Genomic DNA, 25,590 nt, shown 5'->3' with positions numbered 1-25,590 from the left:
CAAATGTCAGATCAGGGGAGGCAGGAGTACAATCAGGTTTTTTTAAAGGGAAGAATAGTGTAGAATAAAAGGTATTATATATAGCAAATTGATCTAGGTGAGGGAAGTGAACAATGATGTTTTTAAAAAAAAGAATGAATCCTTACCTGAATATTATGGTGAAGCCAATTTGAAAGGAGGTAAGACAAGTTTCAATGGAGGTTTTAAAAAAGAATAAACTGTATTATGGTGAAGCCAATTTAAAAGGAGGTGAGGCAAGTTTTAATGGAGGTTTTTAAAAAGAATAAACTGTACTACAAATTATGGTGAAGCCAATTTAAAAGGAGGTGAGGCAAGTTTTAATGGAGGTTTTTAAAAAGAATAAACTGTATTATGGTGAAGCCAATTTAAAAGGATGTGAGGCAAGTTTCAATGGAGGTTTTTAAAAAGAATAAACTGTATATGGTGAAGCCAATTTAAAAGGAGGTGAGGCAAGTTTCAATGGAGGTTTTTAAAAAGAATAAACTGTATTATGGTGAAGCCAATTTAAAAGGAGGTGAGGCAAGTTTCAATGGAGGTTTTTAAAAAGAATAAACTGTATTATGGTGAAGCCAATTTAAAAGGAGGTGGGGCAAGTTTCAATGGAGGTTTTTAAAAAGAATAAACTGTATATATGGTGAAGCCAATTTAAAAGGAGGTGAGGCAAGTTTCAATGGAGGTTTTTAAAAAGAATAAACTGTATTATGGTGAAGCCAGTTTAAAAGGAGGTGAGGCAAGTTTCAATGGAAGTTTTTAAAAAAGAATAAACTGTCGGGAGATAAAATTAGCCACACAAGCTGGAATAAGCCTCCTGCAACCATTTCAAGAAGGCAGAACATAATCTTGTATATAGTTGTTAAACAATCCATATTCACATTTTGTATGGTGAAGATTAGCTTTTTCTTGAAAGAGCTGAACTTTTAAGTAAAGGTTGCAAAACTATGCTTCTACCCCTTTTGTCATTGGTGTGATGTAGTTTAATGTTCAACTTGTAATGAACTTATTGAAACAAGGTATAACTACACAATCACAGAGTAGACCTAATACAAATCAAATATTTTTTTCACAAGAGATACTGTTATGGAGTAATTTAGTACTGTTTTACAACAATTACATTAAAGGACAAGTCCACCCCAACAAAAAGTTGATTTGAATAAAAAGAGAAAAAATCAACAAGCATAACACTGAAAATTTCATCAAAATCGGATGTAAAATAAGAAAGTTATGACATTTTAAAGTTTTGCTTAATTAAAAAAAACAGTTATATGCACATCCTGGTCTGTATGCACCTGAGGAGACTGATGACGTCATCCTCTCACTATTTCTTTTGTATTTTATTATAGGAAATATGAAATATTCTAATTTTCTCCTCAATGTCAAGTGATACAACGATTAATTCCTCCCTGAACATGTGGAATTAGCTTTGTTTAATACTATATGGTTCAGTCAAGTTGGTCCTTATTGTCAAATTTATAGAAAATGAAATATTGTATAATTCAAACAGTAAAAAACAAACGAAATAGTGAGTGATTGACATCATCGACTGACTCACCTTGTTGTGTATATCACTGTTTTGTCAAAAATAAGCGAAACTTTAAAATGTCAAAACTTTCTTATTCTACGTTTGATTTTGATGAAATTTTCAGCATTATGCAAGTTTGAATTTTCTCTATTTATTCAAGTCAGCATTTTCCTGGGGTGGACTTGACCTTTAAGCTGCCAACTGCCTTAAAGAAATACCTGTTTTACACAAATTGCATAGTCATTGAATATTTACTAGAAAAAGTCACAAACAGTGTCCCAGGGTATAAATTAATTTCATAAGAAGAAAATAAAGAATGCTTGTAAAAATACCAATCTTGCTATCACATAAAAAATAAATGGTTTATAATATGAAAGAGAAACAGCACAGCATTGATCTTCACCTGGATTTGCATAATGTGAATGGTGACGCATCATCAAAGGAGATAATGCTTTATTTATTAGATCTAGCCTTTTGACAAGGCAGCATGACTTCTTCAAGTAGTGGCTAAAATAAGGTTAGTTTGACGAAGAAGAGAAATGGCAAAACCTGCGGACACATGCGAGATCAAGCAACTTCAGTTGCGAAGCCTTATAAATTTTTGCTTTTACTGCTTGCTATGAATTATCCATGAGCATGCCGATGCGCCGATTCACACTTTTGATGCCCGATGTCATGAGACATCAGGCAATGAAATACATGTTATATCAGACATGGAGCTTTGTCTAAAGTCTATGTTAGATCTGCTCTGATCATGGAAGCAAAAGTTGTACTGCTAGGAAGACAAATTACAAGATAAAAACAATTTTCGATGTTTATTTTACTTTTCAATAAATTTATTATATATTTCTAGAATTAATTATCTTATGTTTATTGCTTTTTGTTGCCATTCATAGAAATCTTACTGCAAAGAAAATACAATATTTGAAACGATTATCTGTTTCTTAACTGGTCAATAAATTTCTTATATATTTCTCTAATTAATTATCTTCTGTTTATTATTTTTTGCGATTCATAGAAAACTCATAATGTAAAAAAAATATTGAAAACCATTTTCTATGTTTATTTACTGTTCCATAAATTTCTTATATATTTCTCTCGATAATTATCTTCTGTTTACTGGTATTTTTGGCCATTCATAGAAAACTTACTATGAAAGAGAGAGAAAAAAAATTGAAAATGATTTTTATATTCATTTACTGTTCAATAAATTTCTATATATTTGTCTAATTACCTTCTGTTTACTGAGTGTTTATTTTTTTTTTGGGGGGGAGGAGGGGGTGCTGGAACCTTCTTTATAAACATGATATGATTTTTTTTTTAAATTAGTACGAGTATAAATAATGATACATTAATTTTTGGCAAGTAACAGAATCTGTATTGTGTCTGTACATGAAGTCATGCTTTTGAGCAATTTTTGGTCTTGCATGCATATGTATAGCATGCTGAAATGTTGCTAAAATCCTTTGGTCATGGCCATTTGACAATGGCAAGGAGAGCATTTATTAATGAAAACTTAGCAAATGGTCCATCCTATGTTGAAATATAATGTATCAATACATTAAACTGTTAAAGATATCAAGATATTGAATTTCCCCCAAAATGTATCCTCATGATATTGAGTGCCCCCTTATGGTCTAATATCTATTAATTTTTCTCACGAAATGAATACATTTTTAGATAAGATGGCAGAAATTTGAGATACTGGTTGAAAAATTAAAATCACTTTATTTAAAAACAATTGTGTCGCTAAGGCACGCTCATAATACGCCCCACCTGTAACACGGAAAATAGAGTAATTGGTCCAGCAAGAAATGAGAAAGGTGGTGACTTCACCTTTTACCTTCTGACCTCAAAATCAATAGATTTCCTGGGATCTATGGTAGCATCATATACGTAAAATTATATGAGCCTAGCTAGGTTAAGCTAAACTGAAGTTATTTCCTTAACAAGGACTTGAGAAGGGTAGGATGAAAACATGTCATTGTAACCTTGACCTTTTTACCTTAAAATCGTTATGCTTTCTCCATGCTAGTATCATACACACCAAATATATGAGCCTAGGTAAAGTTAAACTGAAGTTATTCCGTTTACAAAGACTGCAGAAGGGTAAGATGAAAACATGTCATTGTGACCTTGACCTTTGACCTTAAAATCAATAAGCTTCCTGGGATCCATGCTAGTATCATACACACCAAATTATATGACTTAAGGTTAAGTTAAACTGAAGTTAACACAGAAGAGTATGTCAGTTTGACCTTGGACCACAAAATCAATAGGCTTCCTGCTATGGGATCCATGCTGGTATTATACACACCAAATTATAAGAGCCTAGGTTAAATTAAACAGAAGCTAACACATTTACAGGTTGATGGATGGTCAGACATGAAACTTGATATCATAATTTGTCCCATAGGACTGCTAAGAAAATATTTATAAAAAATTGTTGTTATGCTCACTCTAACCGATCATACTCAAAGCAATCACCACCTACTGACATTAAAAAAAACAACATTACCATAGAAATATGTAACTGTAATGCTAACAATGTACCAATCATAAGTCAAAGTAGAGTTAAGATAATTTTTACTACAGCAAACAATTGAAGGTCAAACCCTATAGGCAGGCCCATAGTCAGACACCATACTTTGGTTTCCTCAGGTATATACACGTTATTGTTTACATAAAAAAAAAAATAATTGTGTGATATGCAAAAAAATGATCACAATAAAAGGCAAGCTCCTGGGCCTAAAGATTAAACACGACAAAAGCGATTTTGTGTCTCGCCCACTTATGAAGATAACCAGAAATATGGTGATTTGCGAGGGCACGCAACAGAATTATATCGAAACTTGATTGTGAAATGACTGGGCTGCAATAACACTTGTCATAAGAGTCTTGCAAGTAAACTTTAATGTTGACCTCAATCTTACCATGTCCTGTAAGTACATCTACCATCCAAGTTTGGTTGAAAGTGATTTACGGTTGCAGAGTTATGTGTCATAAAGAGTCTTGCACGGAAACTTTAACATTGACCTGAAAATGAACTTTGACCTAACCATGTGACCTCCGACTGCAGCATAACATGCAGATCTCCTAAGTACATTGACCATCTAAGTTTGGTTGAAAAGTGACTTGTGGTTGTGGAGTCAGGTGTCATAAGAGAGTCTTGCATGTAAACTTCAGCTTTGACCCGAAAATGACCTTTGACCTTACCATGTGACCTCTGACTGCAGCATAACATGCAAGTCTCCTAAGTACATCAACCATCCAAGTTTGGTTCAAAAGTGACTTGCTGTTGCGGAGTTAGGTGTCATAAGAGGGCCTTGCATGTAAACTTCAGCGTTGACCTGAAAATGACCTTTGACCTTACCATGTGACCTCCGACTGCAGCCTAACGTGCAAGTCTCTTAAGTACATCTACCATCCAAGTTTGGTTGAAAAGTGACTTATGGTTGTGGAGTTTTGTGTCATAAGGTTCGTGACAGATGGACAGACGATATATGGATCTTTAAGTCTCGCCTTCACGTCTGGTGGGTGCACTTGAGATAAAATAAAAGTCTGAAAATCATCTAGTGGAAATCGTTTAGTTCCCCCAAAAAAAATATGCGTGAAAGTCTGAATTTGGACTTCAGCCTGAAAAGTTACAGCTATGCAAGCTTGATTATTAATCATTTTGATGGCAAACAACTATAGTAGAAGAACATCTAGCCTAAGACGTTCAGGGATTTTGACTTTACAGAGTAAATGCCATCAAACCTCCATATATAGCAAGTTCACATTCTAGCGTATGATAATGTACATCTCTTAAAACTTAAGTAAACTAAAGCAAGTTACTTGTAGAGAGCAGTGCAAATGGGGCATATGTAGTCATCCTTTGCCTGTGGTGGCTTTGCAAGTGAAACACAATGCAAGTGCAACCATCTTCCACAGTCTTTGTAAAAACATCATTGTGCACTTGCCTCACCTCCTCTCAAGTTGGCTTCACCATAATATTTATGACACTAATTATTCTATTTAACAACCTCAATTGAAACTTGCCTCACCTCCTTTTAAATTGGCTTCACCATAATTTGTAGTACAGTTTATTCTTTTTAAAAACCTCCATTGAAACTTGCCTCACCTCCTTTCAAATTTGTAGTACAGTTTATTCTTTTTAAAAACCTCAATTGAAACTTGCCTCACCTCCTTTTAAATTGGCTTCACCATAATACAGTTTATTTTTTTAAACCTCCATTGAAACTTGCCTCACCTCCTTTTGAATTGGCTTCACCATAATTTGTAGTACAGTTTATTCTTTTTAAAAACCTCTATTGAAACTTGCGTCGCCTCCTTTTAAATTTGTAGTACAGTTTATTCTTTTAAAAAAAACCTCCATTGAAACTTGCCTCACCTCCTTTATAATTGGCTTCACCATAATTCTTAGTACAGTTTATTCTTTTTAAAAACCTCCATTAAAACTTGCCTCACCTCCTTTTAAATTGGCTTCACCATAATTTGTAGTACAGTTTATTCTTTTTAAAAACCTCTATTGAAACTTGCGTCGCCTCCTTTTAAATTTGTAGTACAGTTTATTCTTTTTTGAACCTCCATTGAAACTTGCCTCACCTCCTTTTAAACTGCATGGCTTCACCATAATACAGTTTATTCTTTTTAAAAACCTCCATTAAAACTTGCATCACCTCCTTTTAAATTGGCGATCACTATATATACAGTTTATTCTTTTTAAAAACCTCCATTGAAACTTGCCTCACCTCCTTTTAAATTGGCTTCACCATAATACAGTTTATTCTTTTTAAAAACCTCCATTGAAACTTGCCTCACCTCCTTTTAAATTGGCTTCACCATAATACAGCTTCTTTTTAAAAACCTCCATTGAAACTTGCCTCACCTCCTTTTAAATTGGCCACCATATACAGTTTATTCTTTTTAAAAACCTCCATTGAAACTTGCCTCACATCCTTTTAAATTGGCTTCACCATAATACAGTTTATTCTTTTTAAAAACCTCCATTAAAACTTGCCTCACCTCCTTTTAAATTGGCTTCACCATAATTTGTAGTACAGTTTATTCTTTTTAAAAACCTCCATTGAAACTTGGATCACCTCCTTTTAAATTGGCTTCACCATAATACAGTTTATTCTTTTTAAAAACCTCCATTGAAACTTGCCTCACCTCCTTTAAAATTGGCTTCACCATAATTCTTAGTACAGTTTATTCTTTTTAAAAACCTCCATTAAAACTTAATTGCCTCACCTCCTTTTAAATTGGCTTCACCATAATTTGTAGTACAGTATATTCTTTTTAAAAACCTCTATTGAAACTTGCGTCGCCTCCTTTTAAATTTGTAGTACAGTTTATTCTTTTAAAAAAAACCTCCATTGAAACTTGCCTCACCTCCTTTATAATTGGCTTCACCATAATTCTTAGTACAGTTTATTCTTTTTAAAAACCTCCATTAAAACTTGCCTCACCTCCTTTTAAATTGGCTTCACCATAATTTGTAGTACAGTTTATTCTTTTTAAAAACCTCTATTGAAACTTGCGTCGCCTCCTTTTAAATTTGTAGTACAGTTTATTCTTTTAAAAAAAACCTCCATTGAAACTTGCCTCACCTCCTTTATAATTGGCTTCACCATAATTCTTAGTACAGTTTATTCTTTTTAAAAACCTCCATTAAAACTTGCCTCACCTCCTTTTAAATTGGCTTCACCATAATTTGTAGTACAGTTTATTCTTTTTAAAAACCTCTATTGAAACTTGCGTCGCCTCCTTTTAAATTTGTAGTACAGTTTATTCTTTTTTGAACCTCCATTGAAACTTGCCTCACCTCCTTTTAAACTGGCTTCACCATAATACAGTTTATTCTTTTTAAAAACCTCCATTAAAACTTGCATCACCTCCTTTTAAATTGGCGATCACTATATATACAGTTTATTCTTTTTAAAAACCTCCATTGAAACTTGCCTCACCTCCTTTTAAATTGGCTTCACCATAATACAGTTTATTCTTTTTAAAAACCTCCATTGAAACTTGCCTCACCTCCTTTAAAATTGGCTTCACCATAATTCTTAGTACAGTTTATTCTTTTTAAAAACCTCCATTAAAACTTAATTGCCTCACCTCCTTTTAAATTGGCTTCACCATAATTTGTAGTACAGTATATTCTTTTTAAAAACCTCTATTGAAACTTGCGTCGCCTCCTTTTAAATTTGTAGTACAGTTTATTCTTTTAAAAAAAACCTCCATTGAAACTTGCCTCACCTCCTTTATAATTGGCTTCACCATAATTCTTAGTACAGTTTATTCTTTTTAAAAACCTCCATTAAAACTTGCCTCACCTCCTTTTAAATTGGCTTCACCATAATTTGTAGTACAGTTTATTCTTTTTAAAAACCTCTATTGAAACTTGCGTCGCCTCCTTTTAAATTTGTAGTACAGTTTATTCTTTTTTGAACCTCCATTGAAACTTGCCTCACCTCCTTTTAAACTGGCTTCACCATAATACAGTTTATTCTTTTTAAAAACCTCCATTAAAACTTGCATCACCTCCTTTTAAATTGGCGATCACTATATATACAGTTTATTCTTTTTAAAAACCTCCATTGAAACTTGCCTCACCTCCTTTTAAATTGGCTTCACCATAATACAGTTTATTCTTTTTAAAAACCTCCATTGAAACTTGCCTCACCTCCTTTTAAATTGGCTTCACCATAATACAGCTTCTTTTTAAAAACCTCCATTGAAACTTGCCTCACCTCCTTTTAAATTGGCCACCATATACAGTTTATTCTTTTTAAAAACCTCCATTGAAACTTGCCTCACATCCTTTTAAATTGGCTTCACCATAATACAGTTTATTCTTTTTAAAAACCTCCATTAAAACTTGCCTCACCTCCTTTTAAATTGGCTTCACCATAATTTGTAGTACAGTTTATTCTTTTTAAAAACCTCCATTGAAACTTGGATCACCTCCTTTTAAATTGGCTTCACCATAATACAGTTTATTCTTTTTAAAAACCTCCATTGAAACTTGCCTCACCTCCTTTAAAATTGGCTTCACCATAATTCTTAGTACAGTTTATTCTTTTTAAAAACCTCCATTAAAACTTAATTGCCTCACCTCCTTTTAAATTGGCTTCACCATAATTTGTAGTACAGTATATTCTTTTTAAAAACCTCTATTGAAACTTGCGTCGCCTCCTTTTAAATTTGTAGTACAGTTTATTATTTTTAAAAACCTCCATTGAAACTTGCCTCACCTCCTTTTAAATTGGCTTCACCATAATTTGTAGTACAGTTTATTCTTTTTAAAAACCTCTATTGAAACTTGCGTCGCCTCCTTTTAAATTTGTAGTACAGTTTATTCTTTTTTAAAAACCTCCATTGAAACTTGCCTCACCTCCTTTTAAACTGGCTTCACCATTAATACAGTTTATTCTTTTTAAAAACCTCCATTAAAACTTGCATCACCTCCTTTTAAATTGGCTTCACCATATAAGTTTATTCTTTTTAAAAACCTCCATTGAAACTTGCCTCACATCCTTTTAAATTGGCTTCACCATAATACAGTTTATTTTTTTAAACCTCCATTGAAACTTGCCTCACCTCCTTTTAAATTGGCTTCACCATAATACAGTTTATTCTTTTTAAAAACCTCCATTGAAACTTGCCTCACCTCCTTTTAAATTGGCCACCATATACAGTTTATTCTTTTTAAAAACCTCCATTGAAACTTGCCTCACATCCTTTTAAATTGGCTTCACCATAATACAGTTTATTCTTTTTAAAAACCTCCATTAAAACTTGCCTCACCTCCTTTTAAATTGGCTTCACCATAATTTGTAGTACAGTTTATTCTTTTTAAAAACCTCCATTGAAACTTGGATCACCTCCTTTTAAGCTTCATCATAATACAGTTTATTCTTTTTGAAAACCTCAATTGAAACTTGCCTCACCTCCTTTTAAATTGGCTTCACCATAATACAGTTTATTCTTTTTTTAAACCTCCATTGAAACTTGTCTCACCTCCTTTTAAATTGGCTTCACCATAATTTGTAGTACAGTTTATTCTTTTTAAAAAACCTCCATTGAAACTTGCCTCACCTCCTTTTAAATTGGCTTCACCATAATACAGTTTATTCTTTTTAAAAACCTCCATTAAAACTTGCCTCACCTCCTTTTTAATTGGCTTCACCATAATACAGTTTATTCTTTTTTTAAACCTCCATTGAAACTTGTCTCACCTCCTTTTAAATTGGCTTCACCATAATATTCAGGTAAGGTATATTCATTCTTTTTTTTAAAAACATCATTGTTCACTTCCCTCACCTAGATCATTTGGCTATATATAATACATTTTATTCTACACTATTCTTCCCTTTAAAAAAACCTGATTGTACTCCAGCTGCCTCCCCTGATCTGACATTTGCCTCTCAACGTACTGGAAATAGATACCCTTTTTTCAATATTTTTGTGTTTTTGACACCCTTATCACGTTACGTACGTACGTGCCCTCTCTTGAAAAAGACATCCTTTTTACGTGTTTTTTTGGTCGCGCATGGTATCCACTCGTCAATATAAGTGGCCCCCCCGGGCCTACTGTACATAGTGTTATTTTATTATCTCTTTATATCGGAAACTTCGTTTTACCGAATTGCCATGCACTCTAGCTCTCCGACGCGTTTGAAGTCTTAGACAGCATGGCATACTACCAGCCGATGGTACACACACGCACACACACACACGTTATTTGACAACTTGTCTCTGGAGCCAAAGTTCCTCGCATATAACTATCTGCATGCCTGCACGCAGTGTGTATTGAACACGCACGACCACGATCTAATGAATATTCATCGGCGAGACTGACGTCATTTTACGAGTCTCCTTTCAAACTTGGATCATAAGTGCCTACCGATGTATGACTGCGAAAGGCTGTCCGTGAGAAGAGAAAGGGAGGATCGAATTTCTTCATTTGTAAACATTAGATTTCAACAATCTGTGATTGAATAGCTAGAACTCCTTTTTGAGGATATTAAGCTTTATAAAGACTTACTTTAAAAACACATGAAATGGCGGCTAGCAGTGCCGGAGGAAAGAACTTCAAGGTGGTTTTGCTCGGAGAAGGCTGCGTCGGAAAGACGTCACTGGTATTGCGATACGTAGAAAACAAATTCAATGATAAACACATTACAACATTGCAGGTGAGAATGACTGTGTGTGTGACTGAGCTGTGCTATGTTGGGGGACATGGTCCCGTGACTGAAGCTGAGCTGTGAGTGAGCAAATGCCCTGGCTGGGGCTGGGGATTCCCCAGTCATGCCAGTGCCTATCATCAGGCATAGTTTCATGATTGTTCAACCATTCATTCAATCCAAATATATTATTAGAATAAAAGACCTGAGACGGCTAGTACAAATCACAGTCATGAGAACCCGGGGGGCCACTTAGTCTTCTTAGCAATGCTTAGTTATATAATTTATATTGACGAGTGAATACCATGCGCAACCAAAAAACATGTATGATTCAAAATTTTTTAAAGGATGTCTTTTTCAATATAGGCCATGATAGGGATCGAACGTTGCGTGCACGTGTACGTAACCACTCACACGTATTGCGAGGTTAGTATTAGTATACTAACATAGTACGTAACATGATAACGACTAATAGTGAGTAATAAGGGTGTCAAAAACACTAAAGTAATGAAAAAAATGATATCAATTTTCGCTAAGAAAGCTACATGTTTAGGGTCAAAATTGCGAGGGTATAAAAATTTAAGACTAACATGTTTTATAAAGGATGTACTTTTTGCCATAACAGCTAGTCAACACCACTTATTCAATGAACAAGGTTATGGTCAACACAAGTCAACGTGTTTAGAGTACGATTTGTTGGAGGTGGGGCCGTACTAAACCCAATGATGTAGATAAAGGTAAAACCAACGAGCTACGTCCGTGACATAATTAAAATATCCCTGTACTTGTTTAGGGGTTCAATTCAGGGAATACTTGCCAAGGGTATCGTTTTGTTTCCAATACTTGTTAAGGGTAGGGTTTCACACGCCAATACTTGTTAAAGGACAAGTCCATCCCATCCATAAGTTGATTTGAATCAAAAGAGAAAAATTCAACAAACATATCACTGAAAATTTCATCAAAATCGGATGTAAAATTTAAAGTTATGACATTTTAAAGTTTTGTTTTCACTTTAGAAAATGCAAAAGCGCCCATATGACAAGTTTGTTCGCTTCAACTTGCTTTCCAGTTTCTTCAAAAAATATTTACCGTAAGTAACGGTGTATTAACCGCACCTTTTTCTCGGCGGGATATAAGCAAAAGTCGGGGGTGCGGTTTATACACGGTGACGGGTCTGAGCCCGCCCGCGTAGCCCCTCCCGAACATGTAAGAAGTCTGCCAGTTCACAACACATCGAGTGGCCGGCCGTAGCCGCCCAGTGCAATGTCGTTTAGAGGGGTATGAGCCGCGGGTAATGGGTAGCGATTATTATGATCTTATGATCAAATACTGTCGTAACAAATGCACCCACCTTCATGACACTAATTTCGACTTTATTCTCGATTCAAAGCAGCGAAGTTCCCTGGCTAAGTTCATAGAGACGCCAAGCATTCTCGGTAATAATTTGTCACAGCTGAGCGAGAGCCAAGAGCTAGCTCGCATTGTATTTTGGTTTTAGTGCGACTTAAGCTGGCGCTATTCATTTAATTTAACCCCTCAAAGTCCCGTTTCGCGCCAGCTTATTTTTTTCTTTCCCGTTTGCTTTTCATAAGATACCATGTACACCGTGCACCACGCACGATAGAGACGGCACGAAGCCGTCAAACAACTGGAAAAAATACAAATTTCTTTGTTTCTTGAACCTTCCTGTAATCCCGTATCCAAAATTCATGCTAAGACATCGAATGCTAGACAAATTCTGAAAGTGATTGTGAGGTTGTGATGCAAGAAATGTGAAAGACACAGATCACAATTTGATAAGATGTACTGGTAGTGGTACCGTATCGAAGTTTGAAATGTACATGTACAAGAAAGGCAGTGCTGTGTGTGTGTACACTGTGACTGTGAGGTGAGTGAGTGTGTAAATTGCCAATATTGGCGGGACCTTTCTTTCTTGCTAACATTTGTAGATGAATTGATCAAGAACAGCAGATTTCTGCATACTGGTAATCTCTTTGAATACTTTGAAATCTTTAACTTAGTTTTTGTTTCTTCGTACCTCAAATATGCATGTAAATGTGAGGATTTTTTTTTTTTTTTTTTTTTTTTTTTTTTTAGTCCAAAGTTGGGGGTGCGGTTTATACACGGGTGCGGTTAATACACCGTTACTTACGGTACATGTCCTGCCGGGGGGGGGGGGGCAGGGCTCTAAAAAATGGCTCTTGTCATGGCCATGGAGGGGGGGGGGCCTCCATGGCCATGACAAGAGCCATTTTTATTAGAGTAAAGGAAAAGCAAAGAATTTAGCACTTGATTGTAATTAATAGCTTTTAGTTGTTAAGTTAGTAATCATGGTACTAGAAGCACAAAAGAATGTCATGGAAACCAGTTCCCGCAAGCACATGATTAACTTAAAATTGTAAAAGTACAATAATTATTTCATATGTTTTGAGTTTTCAGATTTCGATATCGAAATGATTATTAAAATCTGACTTTTCATAGCAAAATGATAGATCTTGTTTAAAAAGAAACTGCAAGGAAAAAATGCTCATGTTTACACCACCATCTATATCTAGGCTTTGCATTGGAAAACTATCATGCAATTATTGGGTCTGAACGTCAGCTATGAAACCATGCAAGGTTCTATGGTAGGGCTGAGCATTTTGTCCCGGGGGGGGGGGGGCACTTCCATTGACGAGTGGATAGCATGTGCGACCATGGGGTCTCGAGAAGCACCCTAAACACGTATTTTCCATTTTCTGAATATGCACCCCTTAACAAGTATTGGCGCGTGAAACCCTACTCTTAACAAGTATTGGAAACAAAACGATACTCTTGGCAAGTTCCCTGAATCCCCCTTAACAAGTACAGCGATATTTTTATTATTATGTCACGGACGTCGGTCGTCGGTTTTACCTTCACAGCCCCACCTCTCATCTCGCGCAAATCGTACTCTAAACACGTAGTGTTGACTCTTGGGGCAAAAAGTACATCCTTTATAAAAAACATTTTAGTCTTAATTCTTTACACCCTCGCAAATTTTACCCTAAACACGTAGCTTTCATAGCAAAAATAGATACCCTTTTTTCATTATTTTAGTGTATTGACACCCTTATCACGTTACGTTCATAACGTGCCCTATCTTGAAAAAGACATCCTTTTTACGTGTTTTTTGGGTCGCGCATGGTATCCACTCGTCAATGTTAGTGGCCCCCACGGGCATTTTGTGAAGACAAGTTTAATAGACTTTGTATCATGTCAAATCATGCAGAATAGTTATTGTATTTTTTGAAGTTTTATTTTACCATTTGCAAGCAGGAAATGGTTTTCCAGATCTCATTTACATGCATTGTTTACTACATGCGATGGATACTTGTGAACAAAGGTCAGTGGGTGTTTCATAAAGCTGTTAATAAGTTAAGAGTGACTTAAAGAATGACTGGTGATCCTTTTTTGTGGTAAATAATATTCACCAAACATTCACACAAATGTTCATTGGTGATTATTTAGCACGTAAGAAAGGTTCACCAGTCTTCCGTTAAGTCGCTTTTAACTTACAAACAGCTTTATGAAACATCCACCAGGTGTCTAGCCTCTAGGAGAATAAAATACTCTCCAAACTCCTGCCTAGATATGAAGGGGTGTCCAAACTTCACTGATTTTTAAAGTGTAGTCTGATATTTGATCAATGATTTCTTGTATTTCACCCCAAATAAACTACATGTATAATCAAACTTATTCAAAAAGAAAGAAGGTCAAAGAGTTTTGTTGGTGGTATGATGATCTTGAATTCCATGGCGATCAATAATAGCATGCTACGAAGTGTGACTGTGACCTCATACAAAAGTGTGCAAAGTTTTCCAGAAAAAAGTAAACCAGAGTCAACTGAACGAACCTACGGTGTCGGTAATCTGTGAGCTCCACTTACACTCTTCAGCAGAGGTTCTTGAGTTGCAAACTTTCGGCTCTCTGACACATTTAACCATTAAATTTGTGTTTGTATTTTCCAGGCATCATTTCTCAACAAAAAGCTGAATATAGGAGGCAAACGCGTAAACCTTGATATATGGGTAAGCTCGTCTTCTGTCTTTTGTCTTTATATTTCCCTCACTTTTCCTTATTTTATGATGATGATGAAGATGATGATGGTGATTAGGATGTTTGTACTGATTGAAGTGGTGACCATTCTGATGATGATGTTGCTGCTGGTGGTGGTAGTGGTGGTGGTACTGATAATGATGGCGTTGATGATTACAATGGTTTGATGTTATTGTGATGGTGATGAGGATAATGGTAATGATGATTGAAGTGATATCTCTTTCTTTGTGTCTCTTTGTGTATTGTTATTGGATTTACAATCCCGAATTGACTAATGTTTATTTAAATTTTTTTTAATACAATTTTACTAAAGAATTCTAATAATTTAAATGTTATTTATTGCTCACTTGTTTCTTGCTATTTACAATCTAGTGATGAGTTGTTCATTGTATTGAGTGAGGGACTTTCCCTAATTTTTATTTTAATCTCTTTGGTTTAATATTTGATCAAGTTTTTTTTTTTTTCAATTTTGCAACCTTCAGTTTTGTGACTCAATATTTTGGGAAATAAATTGCCATTGCCCCTGTGTATTTTTCTTAACTTCATTGTTATTGTTGATATACAGGACACAGCAGGTCAAGAGAGATTCCATGCATTAGGACCTATCTACTACAGAGATAGCAATGGGGCAATATTAGTGTATGATATAACAGATGAAGACTCATTCACAAAGGTAATTCAAAAGCCTGATTCTGAAGTCCAGTAATAGGCTGTCTTAAACCCCCATTCCGCAGAGATTTCTGAAAGACTGCTGTAAGACCATGAAACTTGCTTGATCTTTCAAGGGTCCTTCAACGAACTTTCAAAGATCTCCGAGCTCTTTCACGATTCCTGATGGATCTTGTAGTGGTCTTTGTTTTTCTCATGATTCCCAAACCTTTTTGAAATGGTTCAAAACAGTCTGTCAGCTGTCTTTTGGTGGTCTTTCAGCGGTCTTTCGATAAACTTTTAAAGTTTTTACTAGTCTTTCCATGATCTTTTGACAGTCTCTCAAGATTTTTATGGAGATCACTGTAAGACACATGAGAGATCATTGAAAGACAAGGAAAAGTCCATGGAAAGAATTCTGAAAGATCACTTGTTGCCTAAAAGATCTCTGAAAGACCATTTAAATATATCTATAGGACTTGTCTAAGTCCAGTAAGACAAGAAATATCAATCAGTCTTTCACAGTTCTTTCTGAGCCATTCCACATAGATAAAAATTTCAGTGATGTTGGAGAATGCTGTAAGACCTTGCCAATTTTTGGTCTTTCAAAGGTCCTTCAAAGGTCTGCCCTCCGTGGAATGGGTCCTCACTCTGTACTAAAATTATGGGAAGGAAAGGCTAAAAGTAATGTTTACAAAATGAAATTATTTTAGTTATTCTAAGACAACTATGACTCATTCTAGTGTATGTAGTAATCTAAATGTGTACTGTTAAATATATATTTTTTTGGGTCACAATAGGCTATCCATAGTTAAACCTCAAACTTAGACCACAGTTTGAACTAAACCAGAGTTCAAAATACAGATGAAAGTCTAAAGATCATACAAGCCATGATACTGGATTCAGGGCTAATAAACCTAACTCAAAATAATCAATCGAATGGGGTTAAATTAAGTTGTGTTTGATTTCAGTCTTCCTGCAACTGGTGCCTGGATCATAAACCATAGTAATGAACAATCTACTTTAGTTTAACTTCATCTCCAGGTGGGTGTTTCATAAAGCTGTTCGTAAGTTAAGAGCGACTTTAAGAACGACTGGTGATCCTTTCTTGTGGTAAATGGTATATTCATTGGCGATGGTTTAGCGCGTAAGAAAGGATCACCAGTCGCTCTTAAAGTCGCTCTTAACTTACAAACAGCTTTATGAAACAGCCCCCAGGACCCAGTGTAATTGACCCAATCATAACTATGGCAGGCCATTACATGCCATAAATATAAGATCTATACTATTTATATAATTGCCTGATTTCGCAATGAAAATGTAACTCCTGAAATGAAAGCTATAATTTCTCCAAATCAGATTTACTTGTTTATCTCTTGACAGGTTAAGAACTGGGTAAAGGAATTGAAGAAGATGCTAGGCAATGATATCTCATTATGTATAGCTGGTAAGTAGAAGTCTTTTACACACCCACCAATTAGTAAGATTTTATCAGATATAGTTGAGATTTTTTTGTTTCGTTCAAAATTAGGCGGGGGATTTTTAAAGCAGAAATATGATTTTCAAAAGTACATTTGTATGCATGCGCAGAATAATTTTTTTGTGTGTTTTCTTGGTATAAGAGTTTTCTTTTTCAGTAAGATTTTACATTTTTAAAAGTTTGTCAGGTATGATATTTGTGAAGCTTGATATCAGATGTATTTTGAAGTTGATTGCCTCTCCATTCAAAATTAATGATTTTGATATTTCAATCAATTGCCAAGTAATAATTTAGTCCTAAGGTTCTTTTCATATTTGTCAACACTGAATAACAGATGCTACGTGTAATGCAATGAAATGACGGCAGGCACTCTGTGTGTTGCATTTTTAGATTCAGATTCAGTTTTTATTTGTTAATCTTTTCTGAGAAAGGAAGTACGATATTCATACAAGTGTCGTGAAAATACACAAATTAGAATACTTTGAATATACAATTCCTATTATAAATATAAAACCGAAATGAATAAATTCTCATTTGTAGCCAAAAGCTATGGTGAATTCATAATACTCACCTGGATATTGAGATAACCACATAGAACTTTGAAGCTTGGCTTGTATAACTGTTTTTTTTTTTTTTTGGGGGGGGGGCTACATTAGAATTGAATATATAGATACTCAATTACAAAAAAGTTATATCTCTCTGGATTGTGATTTTATTTTTTTAAGGGAACAAAATTGACCTGGAAAAGCAGAGAAATGTATCAGTAGCAGATGCAGAGGCGTAAGTATGCTGACATTTCATCCTTTGTTAATAGTTTGGTTATCATTAGCTGGTGTTATAGTTCAGTCAATTAACTCAAAGAGATATTGGTTGCTGGTTCGGTCTCACCCTATGCTAATCTCTTGTGGCAAGGTACTTATTCTCCACAAAGGTGATGAATATGCAACTGGTAAAATGTGGACATCACTGTGATTAGATTGGCATGTGTGCAGTGGTGAAAATGGTTGCCTTGCCAGGATGCTCCCCAGGGAGTGGAAATAATGCACTTTATATGGAGGAACAGTGACGGATCCAAAGACCAGGTTAATTACATCAATGGTAAAATGTGTAAAGTGCTTAGAAACACAAGTATCAAGTACTGTATAATAATCACTGGTCAACACTCGTACGTAGTAACAACACTCTTCAGGAGCCTTTCAGGAAGGGTCTTGTTCGTTGGTTCAGTATTCTTGTCAGTCAGGTTTTTTTCATTTTTTTATTGTCTTTCCCTGTTAGATATGCTGCGTCAGTCGGAGCAAAACACTTTCACACATCAGCTAAACTCAACAAGGGAATAGAAGAAATGTTTCTAGATCTTAGCAAACGTAAGTCAAGTCTATGGTAATCAATTTTTATAATCTGTTGAGGATATTAGCACTATATAACTATACAATATATTCCAGTTTATGAAAAATCATGCGGGGGCAGGCCTTGGCTTATGCTGGGCCGAGATCCTATGGAATTATCTTCCACAGAGTTTGAATACTCAGACGTTAGTGACATCTTCTAAGGCAACCTGAAGACATACCATTCCTAGAAGAATCATTTGACACATACTTTTTGTTTTAATGTATATAAACACTTGGTGGTCTCTGATTGTGGGCGCGTCGTGGTCTAGTGGTTCTGACTCTCGCCTTTCAAACAGGGTCGTGGGTTCGAATCCTAGCCATGGCGTGTTTTCCTTCAGCAAGAAATTTATCCACAGTGCTGCACTCGACCCAGGTGAGGTAAATGGGTACCGGCAGGAAGTAATTCCTCAAAAAGCTGTGCGCACCAGAATCGGTAGACTAGCTTAGCCGGGGTAATATAGTAGCGCCTTGAGCACCTAGCAAGGTGGATACATGCGCTATACAAATCCTATAATAATAATAATATTCCGCATTTATATAGCGCTTAACACATCGGAACGACGTCTCTAAGCGCTTTACAGATATATTATTACCCCGGTCATCGGATCCTTGCATGCCCGCATACAATGTATGCACCTTCTCCACTCCCTGGGGAGCATTCCAACAAGAGTTCTAAGACTCAATTGCTAGGCATACTACATAGGCTTTCGCATCCTACCGGGTACCCCTTTAACACCTGGGTGGAGAGTGGCAAATTGTGGATTGACGCCTTGCCAAAGGACGCTAGGCCATGGTGGGATTCGAACACACGACCCTCTGATTACAAGGCGAGAGTCAGAACCGCTACACCACGGCGCTTCCAATATTATTATTATTATCATTATTATTCTGTTTAAACTCATTTTATATTGTTTTCACAACCGACATTTATCATTAACCTGTAATTTTTTTTTTTAATTTTAGGTATGTTAGAATCGAACTTTCTCGATGATGGTGGAGGAAGCAGTAGCAGAGCATCTAAACACAAAAGTGTAACGATAGTAGAAGATGCAGAGGAGCCTAAGAGTGGAGGATGCTGCTAATATACAGCCTCTGGTCAATAGAGGGAGCAATTCATGTTTGTGAAGTCAAGTGTACTTCAGTGACAGGCATGACCTGATATTTCTTCTTATTGCGTTCATGTGATGTGGATGCTTGGAGGATTAGAAACTGTGATGAGCCTTTAACTTCTACGCTACTGAATTCTGTAATTCCCATAGATTTAATACAGGAACATGTGGTTCCAGTGGGCAGTGGGTTAACCTGTTGACCTATCGAGTTCTGTGATTACAGTAGTCTTTGTACAGGGATCACCTAGTTCTAGTAAGCAATGGGTTCATCTGTTGACTGCTGACTTCAGTAATTCCAATAGGCTATGTGCAGGTACCAACTACTAATTAGTTCCATTATGCAATGGTTAACCTTTTGACTACTGAATTCTGTTAGCCTAAAGATTCTTTTTACAGGGACCAGCTGTATCTTGTAGGCAACAGATTAACTTATTGAATACTGAATTTGGGGTTTGGCTTTCATAATGTGTAGGGCCGGAAGTCTGAAAATTATTTTATCTTACGTGCATTTTCATTCTTGAAATTGTCATAACAGTGAAGGCACCTTAGTGATTGGTTGAAGTGTAGAAAGTTCAGCCACTGGACCGGCATGCAAGCCAAAAGTGTGCAATAAAACCAAACCTGACTTCAGATTGCTACAATTAAATAAGATAAAAGATGAGATAATTTTCACAATACCGACCTAGATTTTCAAAGGGCACATTTTCCCTTGTATCGGTGGTCTCAAAATAACCAAGAGTCATTCAGTGTATGGCCAGGGCCGGCTTGTTGAGGGGGGGGGGGCATATTCAAATTAGTTGAACCATGTTGCGTTCACATTATTCTTTTGAATCCCAAGTAGCAGCAAGATTGTTATTGAAAAGGTTCATTGAAAAACATCTGTTACAACTTGAGCATTCTTGTGAAACTATTCTAGTATCATTATATATAAATCAAGAATCCAAACTTAATTTTTAAGATAAAATCTGCAATATCTTAATGGGTTACAACGATCATCATCATTCCTTTGAATGAGGTTTTTTCAAGTTTTAGAGATATCTCTTGGGTAGAGGAGTAGGGGATTACACAGTCTATATACTTTGAACTTTGACTGAATGCATGGTGATCTTTGTGACTTTATTCCTATGGCAGTTTTCATGCTATAATGTACAAAGTTTTGGAATGTACATGTATCTTTAATCTGCTAATATGTCCTCAAACAATTCTGCTGTCATGATGTTTAAGCAGTTTGTGTGATGAGTTCTTGGGAGAAAACCAATGTATTCTGCTAGGTATGGGAGTAAAACTCAAAACATTCTTTAAACATCAGTTTACTACCAGTCGACAACAAATACTATTTACACTAATTTGAATGCTTGCTAGATGTTGATTACTGATTTGAGACATTTGATTATTAAAAGTGCGTGGCTATAATCTTTGACATTTGACAACAAAGTGCAAGATAACAAATTAAATTTTTACTAAAATTAAATGAATTCTAAGAGTTGTAACTCTTCCAAGACATGACAATGATGACCTTGCTAGTGACCATTCATCACCTAGCTGTATTGATATACATGTATTGACACACTCTACTAAGTAAGCTCACTTATTGTGAGTGACCATAGCCACACCTATTAATCAAATTACATAGGAACAGTGCTGACAAATACACCATAATGCTGTATCAATGCAACACAATCGCAGGAATCTTGATTGTTTATCATGGTAAACAAATTGCAAAAGGATATTCATCCCAGGGCTAATTCCTGCATGATGTTTACTTCAGTTGTACATTTACATTGAATATTTCAGGTTGTGTTAATAGTAGTTCATCTTATTAAATGAGACATTGAAATTTCATCTGATAATCAGTCCATTTATGTGGCACATTAGTTGCATTATATCTTTAAGCAATTCTTGTTTATGATTTTGTACCTATATAAGGTGCATTTCATAATGATAATAAGCAGGTCTTAGAGATGCATAATACTGTAACATATAATCTCTATTTGTGTGGAAGAATTATTGTTTTGTATAGGGCTAATACATGTGCTTCTTAAAAAGGTATGCTTTATAGTTTCAACACAGATTTCAATCTATTGAAATCTGTTATTGATCTAATATTATGAGGTAGGTTGTTCCAAAACTTTGGTGCCATTTTTCCCAATTAATTGATTTACTAGTATACATGTGTATCATGTGTTTTAGTGTATTTCTTTTTCTTTTTTGGTGCCTTTCAAAAAGGGGCCTTTCTACCTGTCATAATCTCAATCAATATGATCTAGGCTTTCTTGCGCAATCTCAATTTTTTAGAGGCCTATTCTCATTAGAGGTTTGGGTCATTCTAGAAATCAAGTCTATTGGCAATTGAAAGCAAAGCATTGTCAAAAACAAATATTGCTTCATCTTTGTTCTCTTGAGACCATGAGGGTGTTTCACAAAAACTAAATATTTCTAAAATTACACTTTAATTCCCATTTACAGTATATAAAGCATCTCCGTGCATGTTTATCAATGAGATTACTTACATATCATGTGAGTTTTGGCATTTGTACATGACTTTTTAACTTTTTTTGAATTCCCTCCAAATATTCATTCTTGCCCCTGCTCAGGTAAGAAATATATAATTATACCGGGAAAAAATTGTGAATTCTTGAAAGTGGTTACGATGTACATGTACAAGGAGGGAAATTCTAGAATATACTTGAGAATGGGCAATAACTGAAAATATTCATGAAGTATTTCTACCATCTCTTTAAACTAAGGAAAATGTATATTGTCATTGTGCTGCATTACAACAACAAAAAATGGATGTAAACATAGTGGAGGAAATATTATGTATGTTGCAAAGATGCTTACTATAGATTCACTTTTAAAGTGATGGTCTTAAAGATATTGCTAAAGCTATATGGATAACATATTGTTGACTTTATTATTTATTTAGCATAACTCGAGTCAATCTCATTGAAATTAACTTGAAAAATATATATATGATTTTCGTTCTGTTCAGCAGCAATATTTGTAATTTACCACCTTATTTTTGCCATTTTGTCCTATTCTTATAAGTTCTTGTCTCTTTAAATGTTAATATGAAGAACATCATTAAGAATAGAAGGAAAGAGCATCACGACATTGAGCTTATTGAGTTTCATGTTTACTCAGCAGTAATCAGATTGATGGACTTTCCTCAGAGTTGATTTCACATTGATGTCAATTTCACACTAAGCAGCAGATGACAATTAAATGTATAATAATAATACCCTTTTTGGTTTGAATGCGACACAATATTGATTTCTGTAAATCATAATCATCCCAATTGAAAGTGGAGTGCATATATCACCATGAAAACAACCCAAGTCTGTCCCTTGGCCAGATTAGAATTAACATGGGGTACTGTTTCTCATATACATGAGACTATCTTAAGTGTAATTTCATCCTTGAATTTCACACAGAAGTGCCAGACACGAGTGAAAAACTCACCAAAATCCTTGTTGAATATGTATGTATATACCAAAATAAGTTTGTTTTTCTTGAATTACTAAAAATGAAACCATGGTCATTCTTATATTAAACAGTTGTTTTATTGTATGTAGCCTGAAAGCTAAGAATCCACTTGCTCTCACCTCCCCCTTCTCACAAAATACAACTGGCCATACTGAAATGATCCCTCGCCGTTGAAATCCTAAGATTTCTTGTTTGCCGATTTGTATGTAATTAAGGAAAATGAAAATACAATATATACCATACTTCTCTTTTTAAGATTATTTGTATATTATGTAACTTATCTTTGTATTACACTGTATTTTGTAGATAGATTTACTACACATTCTAAATACTTTACTAGTAGCAGAGTAGAGGAATTACAAATGATTAATATTACAAGGATATGTGAATACAAAGCGTATATATTACTAGAACTATTTCCTCTGTAGTTTGATTTTTTGAACTTATTTATGCAGTTTTATACTTTGCATGTTCTCATTCTCCCACGGCCTGATGACCTCCCCCAAATGTATAATGGAATGTTCCTCATTTATATGCGTGAGAATGTGCCAATTACTGTAATGGTCTAAAATATATTGTATATGATATTATTATGGAAAGAAATAGAATATTTGACAGCTTCAGCTCAAGACTCACATAAAGTCGCTGGGGAAGGTTTTCAGTAAGATAGATAGATAAATGGTTTATTAATAAAATAAACATAAAAACATTGCGGCTAAGGCCATTTAAACATTAACAGAGATAATTACATAATAAATAAACAAATATAATATGGTACTGAAATTACCTGTCATTGTGGGATTTTGGAATGAAATATTAACGGGAAACTCAATCGGGTGTCTAGCGAATGACTAGTGGGCATGTCGTTTTAAGATAACAGTTATGTCTATATACATAAAAACATAAATATTCAACATTTTGACAAAACGTATTCTTAAATGACGAAAACATAAAAAGATTATATGGAATACATTTACATGCATGTGTATAATTATGAGTTTCTAAACATGTGGGTAACGTATGTGACATTAATTCATCCAATATACTGTTTGTTTCTTCACAATTGCTTATATCATTAATCAGCCAAGATGAATTTTTGGACTTGGAAAATCAAAATTTTTAAACAAGACTGTCATATATTTCGTAGATTACAACTGTTCCGCTTCCTTGACTTGACATATTTTTATATGCATGCATCACAGATATCAAATTAAAGACTAGATACAAAAGTTTTTGTAAATCTTTTTTTTTCAAACAGCTGATAATTTCAATGCATGCATCATTCCAAAGTATACATGAAACCTTTAACTCACCTTCCCTCGGTATTTGAGTCTCTCCTGAAAATCTGAATCAGCTTTTGTTTCATGACAAGTTGAATAAAATTATTTTTGGTTTAAATCTAAGATATATTTAGATTCAAATCCTAACAATTGATATTAAATCTAGTTTGTGGCTAGTTCACTCATGAAATTCAATATGAATTAGGTCATACTAGTAGTGGACATATTTTAAAGGCACATTTCTATAAATGTGAAGTTGTTTATAAAAATCATATTATTGCTATGAAATCTTCATCAAGCTCTCTGACTTTGCAGCAAACCAAGTTTAGTTTTGGTTTAAATATAATTTATTTCCTGCATGTTTGGTTTATTGCAATTTAGATTTTATTCTGATGGAGATATTGAATTGTTTGATACATGACAGCAGTTCTTGAATTGTTGAATCCTTCAGTAACTTACAATGTTTTAAGTTACATGAAATGTAAACTAAATGTGTATACTGGAAAATAAATTGAAAGAAAAAAAGACAGAAATGATTATCTATACACAGAGACCTTGCATTGAAGATGTGCTTTGTTTAAAGTAATTGTGCACGTATGCCTGTCTTACAATAGGAAAACCGATAGGGGTTTGTAAAACAAGGGTTTAGCTGGCTTTACTGCAGATGATCCCACTGATACGACTGTCCCAGCCCACTCATGGATAATTTTGTTATCCAGCACGTGACCATGCAGGTGGTTTGATGGGTCAAGTGGGTATCTGGTGTTAGACAGTGATGAGCGTTTCGTACGGTCGAATATCATTTTTTCATGCATAATAAACGGTATTTTTCGAGGAATAATTCTATCCGAGTTTATTTCTATTTCAAAATAGTTGTGTCTTGGCATAGCCTTGTAAATACAGCCTTTTTCTTTGGTGATTGATGACATAGATAAAATGTTATGAAATACGACACCCCATAGCTGAGAAAAATTAATTTCAGTTGTTAGTCTATGAGGGTGCGGAAGCTCTAGAGCAAGAATGTTTAATGGGGAAACATATCACAGTAAATTAGTTCTGAACCTATGACATGATACACACTTATAGTCAGATAAGTCAAGCCATTAGCCATACAGTTATATAGACTTAAAATAGTGTTGGGGGCTAACAGTGACAGAAAGAAATTTTTCAAAATTTCAAGAGTGAAAAATGCTGTTTTGGAGCACTTAACAGCATTAGAAGGATGCTTTCAACAGCATTTACAATGCATGTTTTTTTTTCAGTTTTCAAAATTTCTGGGGTGGAGGCAACTTTCCTGACTGTTGAAGGATGGGGGTATTTATTTGCCACCCCCCAAGTTCTTGGTGCCGCCACTGCTCACTATCTCTCTCCCTCTCTCTCCTTTCTTC

The 25,590-nt window shown here is 34.9% G+C and overlaps 1 protein-coding gene across 1 annotated transcript; it reads left to right on the top strand.

The window, feature by feature from the left end:
- The first annotated feature begins 10,406 nt into the window (after positions 1-10,406).
- On the top strand, positions 10,407-24,753 carry LOC129282360 (ras-related protein Rab-21-like). Its single transcript, XM_054918249.2, has 7 exons — positions 10,407-10,743; positions 14,724-14,783; positions 15,377-15,484; positions 16,843-16,906; positions 17,665-17,719; positions 18,215-18,303; positions 19,291-24,753. The coding sequence occupies exons 1-7, from the start codon at positions 10,612-10,614 to the stop codon at positions 19,407-19,409; spliced, it is 627 nt and encodes a 208-aa protein (XP_054774224.1). The 5' UTR covers positions 10,407-10,611; the 3' UTR covers positions 19,410-24,753.
- The last annotated feature ends 837 nt before the right edge of the window (positions 24,754-25,590 follow it).

Source organism: Lytechinus pictus, unplaced genomic scaffold, assembly GCF_037042905.1.
Source record: "Lytechinus pictus isolate F3 Inbred unplaced genomic scaffold, Lp3.0 scaffold_20, whole genome shotgun sequence".
NCBI classification, from domain to species: Eukaryota; Metazoa; Echinodermata; class Echinoidea; order Temnopleuroida; family Toxopneustidae; genus Lytechinus; species Lytechinus pictus.
Note: the sequence above shows the minus strand (reverse complement) of the source record. Positions and strands in the feature narration are given on the sequence as shown.

Excerpts from the sequence above, each read along its gene's own strand:
- LOC129282360 (XM_054918249.2), top strand. The coding sequence starts at position 10,612 with ATGGCGGCTAGCAGTGCCGGAGGAAAGAACTTCAAGGTGGTTTTGCTC. Across the intron at positions 10,744-14,723 it reads AACACATTACAACATTGCAG|GCATCATTTCTCAACAAAAA; the intron begins GTGAGAATGACT and ends TGTATTTTCCAG. Across the intron at positions 17,720-18,214 it reads TCAGTAGCAGATGCAGAGGC|ATATGCTGCGTCAGTCGGAG; the intron begins GTAAGTATGCTG and ends TTTCCCTGTTAG.